Raw genomic sequence first — 6986 nt, 5'->3', positions numbered from 1 at the left:
AGACTTTACAGCAAAAAACAGCAAAAAGGAGGTGAAATATGAACTAATGGGCTTTCCATATTACATTGCTTGTTTTGATGATGGACTGAGTGCCGGTCGCATCACTACAGTGTTATTTCTTTTCTTTTCTTTTTTTTTCTTTTTTTTTTTTTTTAAATCAGAAACCGTGAACACCAACAGTGCAGAGGAGCAATGACGATACAAGATGTCTTGTCTCTCAGTTTGATTCAGAACACAAAGTGATGTGCAGGCAGTCAATGGCTGCAGGAGGTCCATGGCTGGAGGGGAAAATAAAACACACAGGTGCTCCTGGGGAAGTACTGCAAAGAGGTGGATGGTGTTTGTGAAATAAAATCTGTTGCTAAGCTACAGAGCACTGAGCACAGTTTTCTAGAGTCACAGGGGAATGCGTCAGCAGTTGTTTCTGAAAGGTACTCTGGCTTGCCTTGCATCCATGTTTGGTTAAAATATGACTTCCAAAACAGCAGCATCCTCTGTCACACTCCTCAGCTTCTGGATGCTTACATTGTCTAAATTACAAAAGCAAACCGCAGTTTTGAGCGATATATTTTTATGCTGCCTAGGGGACAGGGAAGAACAATTAACCCAGCGAGGTGAAATCTAATGTTGATTCTGATTTAGACACTTTTTCCAAGAGGCACTTCTATCTCTTCGCTCTAGAGTACATGTGGCTTGTCCTTCAGGGGAGAAAAGTGGTTAAAAGTCTCACATAAACAGTGGTCTAACTTAGAGACTAGCTGGGTGCTATGTAAAGAGGGGAGAACAGATATGCTAAAAACAACAGCATGGTGAGGAAAGAAACACAAATACAGCAGCTCGTTCCCACACACTCACATCATCACATCAAATGACAATGCGGCTTTCACAGAAAATACAAATAGATACAGAGTCACATTCCAGTCACACAGAACAACTAAACTATCAGCCTAGTGTTTGCTTATATAACCAAACATTATTCTGCATCCTTTCCGGTGTTTAAAACATTCTTTGCACATTAATGACTGAATAAGTAGTTGTGACTGTGTCATGTCAAACAACCGTTCATGTACTTTCACTGGGTTGTTAAAACGGTGTGCAACTTAATGCTCTCTTCCTAAAGTTAGATACACTACTATAGTATGGGACATCAGTCTCTCTTTTCTGTCTGGAGCACGTCTGTTTTTAAGACCGCAATGTTCCATCCATATGTGATTATTGAACATCTCATTACAAAATCATGGGCATTATTCACACAAAAGAGAATTACTCCCAATGTCCTCCCCATGCGGCTGTGTTGCTTACGGTGAGGACCCGTTGCCAGTCTAGTGTGAATGGAAGCATCTCACTTGTGGCACTCTGGGTGTATTTTTGCCAGACCAGCTTCTCTGACGTGAAAATGTTTTAACAACTTTGTCTTTACATACAGATAAATTAGTTCTTGTCTAAACTGTGTGCAGTAGGACAAGGGTCATTGCCATGTTGAAACAGGAAAGGGCCTTCCTCAAGCTGTTGCCACATACAGTAGATGAAGGTACGCTATAGCCTGAAATATCAGTGTATACTATCGCATTAAGAATCCCCTTTGGTGGAACAAAGGGCTTAGTCCAAACCATGAAAAACAGTCCCAGACCAGAAGTACAACAAAATACGTGGACAGGCGCCTCCACATACTTTTCTTTCATAGTGTGTTTATATATTCAAGGATAAACACCTTTTGAATTGAACCAACTCATTTTAGGGAAGTCTTTAGCTGCAAAATACATTAACAACTGGAAATATCTTATTATTCATTCTGACATATTATAAAAGCACTTAGAAGAGCCACATTGTTAAAGAAAAGGTTTATGAGCAGCATAAGGCCAGATAATAAAAATAACTTAATTGAGTGAACAGCCAAAACAATGAAGTGGGAGAGAGGAGGACACACAACACACACACACACACACACACACACACACACACACACACACCACACACACACACACACACACACACAACACACACACACACACACACAACCACCACACACAACACACACCACAACACCAACCCGAACACACCAACACAACAACACACAACACACCACAGATTAGTGGAAAATAAAACCCCCTTGGGTAGCACCTTATTACGATGAACTGTGATTTTTTTTAAAGATAAGATTAGCTTGCAAGTATACAGATGTATTAGAGTTTATGAGGAACATGTAGGGATCATTTCTCCTTGGCTCTTGCAGGCGGTGAAATGCCACTACTGTGATGAACGTATTTAAACTGCACTTTTAACACTGCCCTGCCCAATAGATCTGCTAATGCAGTACAGGCCACTTATTAACATATTTGTCATAGCTGCTTATGATCCCATTTGACAAAGAGAAACAAGTTCAGCAGCAGGAAGTTTAAAAAAGGAAATGCCCATGTACTGCCATGCGTTATTGCACACAGTGCGTTATTGCGTGTGATTGCGCAGCTCGACATACAACACTAAAGATAACATAGCCATCCTGTTGTCCCGAAACGCCGTATCCACGCGTTGCAGCATCCAAGAAACAGCCACGTGGATTGCGGAAAGGATAACTCCAGTGATGACTGCGGCGCGCATCCTAACGGGCAGCAGAGTGTAAATGACATGGATGAAGAACACGGTCCACCAGATCCCCTCTGATGCACTTCTGGGCTGCACGAGCAGCACTCCGACCACCTGGATCACCAGCACCAACAGGATGACCACATAGCACACAATCCACATGTGGTCCTGGTGAAAGCCGTTCCTGTTGCAGACCCCCATCAGAACGAGTGTTAGGAAGATGGCCACGGAAAATACCACCACATAAGTTATGCTCGGCCTGGCTGATCCACTGGAGCAGTGGAAGCCTAGCATGACCGTGAAGACCAGCACCAGCACTGCCATGAGCATAGTTAGACTGCTCTGGTTAAGACGGAAAAAGTAGCGCTGGTAGAGACGCTCCAACTTATCAGAGTGGAATTTCTTGGATTTGAAAATGTGCATGACGCTGATGAAGCACGCCACTAAAGAAAAGTTCACTTCGGGCATGACCTCCTCGGTCCTCGGCTTGGCTCTCTGCTCCTCCAGACCTAGCTCCACCGACTTGGGTTTCACCTCGCCGTCTGGACGTTTAGGGGACGCGCGGTTTTTGTCACGGCTCTCCTCGCCATGGTCCTGCCAAGCAGACCTGGACCTGAAGCTGACCCTGCTGACGGTCGTTGTGGCTCGCCCGGGCTGCCGCTGGTCCAGATCATCCTCTTCTCTCCACCGACTGTTGGCCCGGGTGAGCTTCTTGCGCGGAGAACTGGCCGAGTATGGGCACCCGTTGGCCACGGACTCGGACTCTCCCCAAGCTGATCTGTGCTCGGTCCCTCCCCTCAACCCGGGCGCACCGACTCCGGGTGGGCTGACACTGTTTGATCTTGACATAGTGGAGAACAAGGAGGCAGAGACAGAAAAGTACCACTACAAATAAACACTGTGGGAAACGTTTTGTTTTCCACTGAGAAATTATGTCCGGAAACAATTAAGTCCCAAAGATAAGGCGCATTAAATGTCTGTCATAAGTTGGTTTTTCCATAGTTGGTCACGGTTGAAGCAGCCTGTGCGCTTTACTGCTACCGGTTAATTCCTTCACTTTTAGAGGTAAACATTCATTCTACAAAGTCTTTTTAAAAAAAAAAAATAAATAAAAAAAAAAAACTCATCCAAAGCAATTACCAGAAGAGGTGGAAAGCTCTGGGAATAAAAACAATTGAACATGCTCAGTTATCACAGAGGAGCCAGTTTTGCCACGAGAGGATGGAACATTAGACCCATGTGCATTGAGGTCTACATCATTGGAGCCAATTAACTACCATCCATGGAGAGGTTGCACGGCAGCGCGCGCTGTAGATGCAATACAAACCATTACACGGACTGCAGAGATCATAGCGCAACACCATCAATCACGCTGTGAATCCGTGACATCTATACTGACATGTTCATCTACTGGTATAAACGGTTCGTGTCCGGAAAATACGAAGATGAAGGGAATTGAAAAGGTGAATCCCATGTTGACCGTTCTTATTAGGTCCCCTCAAGTCCTGATGCAACAGCACTGACCAAACACTGCAGCCTGGACGGCGGTGGGAGCATCACGTTTGGCCAGAAAGCATCATCACGATCTTCCCACACAGAGGAGAAAACTCAGCCGCTCCTCTTCCCCCTCTGGCAGCCACAGAAAACAGCTACTTGGTCCATGGTGGGCGATAGCCTGTGTTGCCGCACGGTCAATTGATCGCCAACCTCTGCCCCGAATCAATGTCCCAACAGCTGTCCATCAATGTTCAAATCCCCAGAGAGCGACTCCTGATTAGATCTGTAGCCACACTCCGCACAGTGCGATTTCGCAGTCGTGCAGCGGCAGCATTTCACAAAGTTGTTACACGGTGCCAAAGCGTGCTCCCGTAGCCTCGGACATTCGGTTCGGTGCGTGTTTGGAGCGTGGCATCAAAACACATTTACCGCTGATTGCTGCTTTAATGGCCATTCAACCAAGTGTGCTTCCTGCGGGCCGCCTCTCCGCCCTGCTTCCATTGGAAAAGGACGAGGGTGAGGGTGCGCTTTCATTGGACGATAGGCCAGTCAATCCCAATCCGAGTCTGAGTGCGACCCCCGGCCGCTTTCGATGAATGGGCGGGCCTGAACTCACAACTGGATAGCCGCCCCCCGCCCCCTCCTCTCTCTCTCTCTCTCTCTCTCTCTCTCTCTCTCTCTCTCTCTCTATTTCCCTCTCTTTTCTATCTGTCTCGGTTTTATATTATTGTAAATTCTTATATTTAAAAAAGGTAGCCTACATTTTGGTTTTGTTGGACAAAACAAGCAAGCTGAAGATGTCATCTTGGGCTCTGGCAACTCCTGATGGGAATTTTCACAATCAATTTGATATTTTAATACATGAAATGCTTAATGGGTTTATTGTGAAGATAATCAACAGTGAAATGATCTGCAGCTCTTTATATCTTCTAGTTGACAGTGATAGGCTGTGTGACCAGTCATTATAGGAAAACGTGGTTATTCCAACTGTTTAAGTTGCGTGTGGCAGTCATTGGTCATTTACATATGAGAAAAGAGCATTTGTCTCATTTAACTTCGCATTGTGTGCTAATGAATGTAAATGGGAGGCATGTGATGAGAAGCCTCATGTGTTTACTGGGACCGGCTTACCTCCAGCTGAATTCCCTTTGCCCTCTTTTAGATTTTTATCAAGGCTGAAACTCTGTTAAAGGAGAGAACAGGAGCTTCCATTCAAAACTGTCCCCATCAAATAAAAAGCGGAACTCAGATTTATATCATAGACAAATTCATCTTGATCAAGATGTGCAACTTATTTTCTCTGCTTGTCTTATGACTGCTTGTTTGCTTGTTCTTCTTTGCTCTTTGTATATGTTTTCTTTCTCTCTCCTTCTCACACACACACACACACACACACACACATACTAATTTATTGTTGATTAATACACATATATAAAGATCTAACCATATTTAACTCACAAAAAACACATCAATATAAAGAATCAAGTTACAGGAACAAGGAAATCAGACCGCTCTCATCTTTTTCTCAGCCATAGAGAAGAGTGGTGGAAAGTAACTCGTGCACATATACAGACTTGAGTACTGTAATTTAATTGAGTATGTCTTACTTCACTTTGACAACATTTCAGAAAAAGTTATTTGACTTTTCACATTTGTGTAACAGCTTACATTTAAGTGAATTTACTGCTAAACCACTATTTACATAAAAGTAGTGGACACCCAAACAGTACATGTAACAGTTGAATGTCTAAAACCAAGGAACGTGGCTACAGAAATTGTCTCCCATTCCAGAGGTCGGCCGCTGATGTTGGGGGATGAATCTCTCTCATGGTCGGGTTTTCCCGCTCTGTGATGACCAGTCAAGTTCTTCCACAACAGGGAAAACCTTTTCTTTATAGACCTGGCTCTGTGCATGGGGGCATTGTCATGTAGAAACAGACAAGAGACCAACCTATTCTGTTGTCACAAAGTTGGAAGAACTAATATCTACAATATCATAATAGGCTTTTGTTTCCAACAATACAGAAACATAGCCTATAAGGAGGGGTTTTCACATACCTTTGGTCACAAAGTGTACTTTGCAAGATTTGACTTATGATCAGCCTTTAAACAATGATGTAGTCTCATAGATGAAAGAATATAAAATAGTTCAAGTTCACTTGACAACTTGACTTAACAACATTAAAGTGCTCATATTATGCTGTTTGGCTTTATTGTGATATATCTTTTTTTTGTGCACGTTGTAGGTTTACAAAGTGAAAAAGCCCAGTCCCCCCCCCCCCCCCAAAGGGACTTACTATCTCCAACAGAAAACGCTGTTCACAAACTGCTCCAAACAGCTCTATTGTGGTCCAGCCTTTTATTATTGTAGTCCAGCTTTTACTTATAACACACGTTATAATGCATACCAACGTGCTAGCATGGCACTCCCTCATACTCTGCTTCTGACTGGCTGGTTGTCCTTACCTAGCTACTGTGCATGTGCAACTCCCAACAAAGACACACACAGGGTGAAAAGAGGAGCTGCAACAATGTGCAAGACGACAAAAAAAATGTGTCTTTTGAAAATTAAACCATGTAAACCTAATCTGGTACAACCTCTAAATAAAAGATGAGCATGATATGAGCACTTTAAATTGTTGCTTACATTAATAATCTAATTTTATATACAATACTACTCTCAAAGGGGCTACTGGGCATGATGCATACTTTGACTTTTGATTTTTGCATTTTGCTTATAAAATATATAGAAACATTTTAAATGCAAAATGGCACTTATAAATTATTTTTACATTGGCAGTGCTAGAGACACTTGATAAATGAATGTAAATACGGCTTCCTCCACTGCCAATGTTAAACTGGTACAGCCAAGAATGTCACTGAGTGTATTACACATCAATTAAATA

At 43.2% G+C, this 6986-nt stretch overlaps 1 protein-coding gene across 1 annotated transcript; it reads right to left on the bottom strand.

Moving 5' to 3' along the window:
* Window positions 1-2445: 2445 nt before the first annotated feature.
* LOC116698374 (adenylate cyclase type 5-like) lies at window positions 2446-4563 on the bottom strand. Its single transcript, XM_032530294.1, has one exon. The coding sequence runs from the start codon at window positions 3430-3432 to the stop codon at window positions 2446-2448; it is 987 nt and encodes a 328-aa protein (XP_032386185.1). The 5' UTR covers window positions 3433-4563.
* Window positions 4564-6986: the final 2423 nt, after the last annotated feature.

This window comes from Etheostoma spectabile, chromosome 11 (assembly GCF_008692095.1).
Source record: "Etheostoma spectabile isolate EspeVRDwgs_2016 chromosome 11, UIUC_Espe_1.0, whole genome shotgun sequence".
In the NCBI taxonomy this organism is placed as follows: Eukaryota; Metazoa; Chordata; class Actinopteri; order Perciformes; family Percidae; genus Etheostoma; species Etheostoma spectabile.
Note: the sequence above shows the minus strand (reverse complement) of the source record. Positions and strands in the feature narration are given on the sequence as shown.

Bases quoted from the DNA above. Each gene is read 5' to 3' on its own strand.
- LOC116698374 (XM_032530294.1), bottom strand. From the start codon at position 3,432: ATGTCAAGATCAAACAGTGTCAGCCCACCCGGAGTCGGTGCGCCCGGG.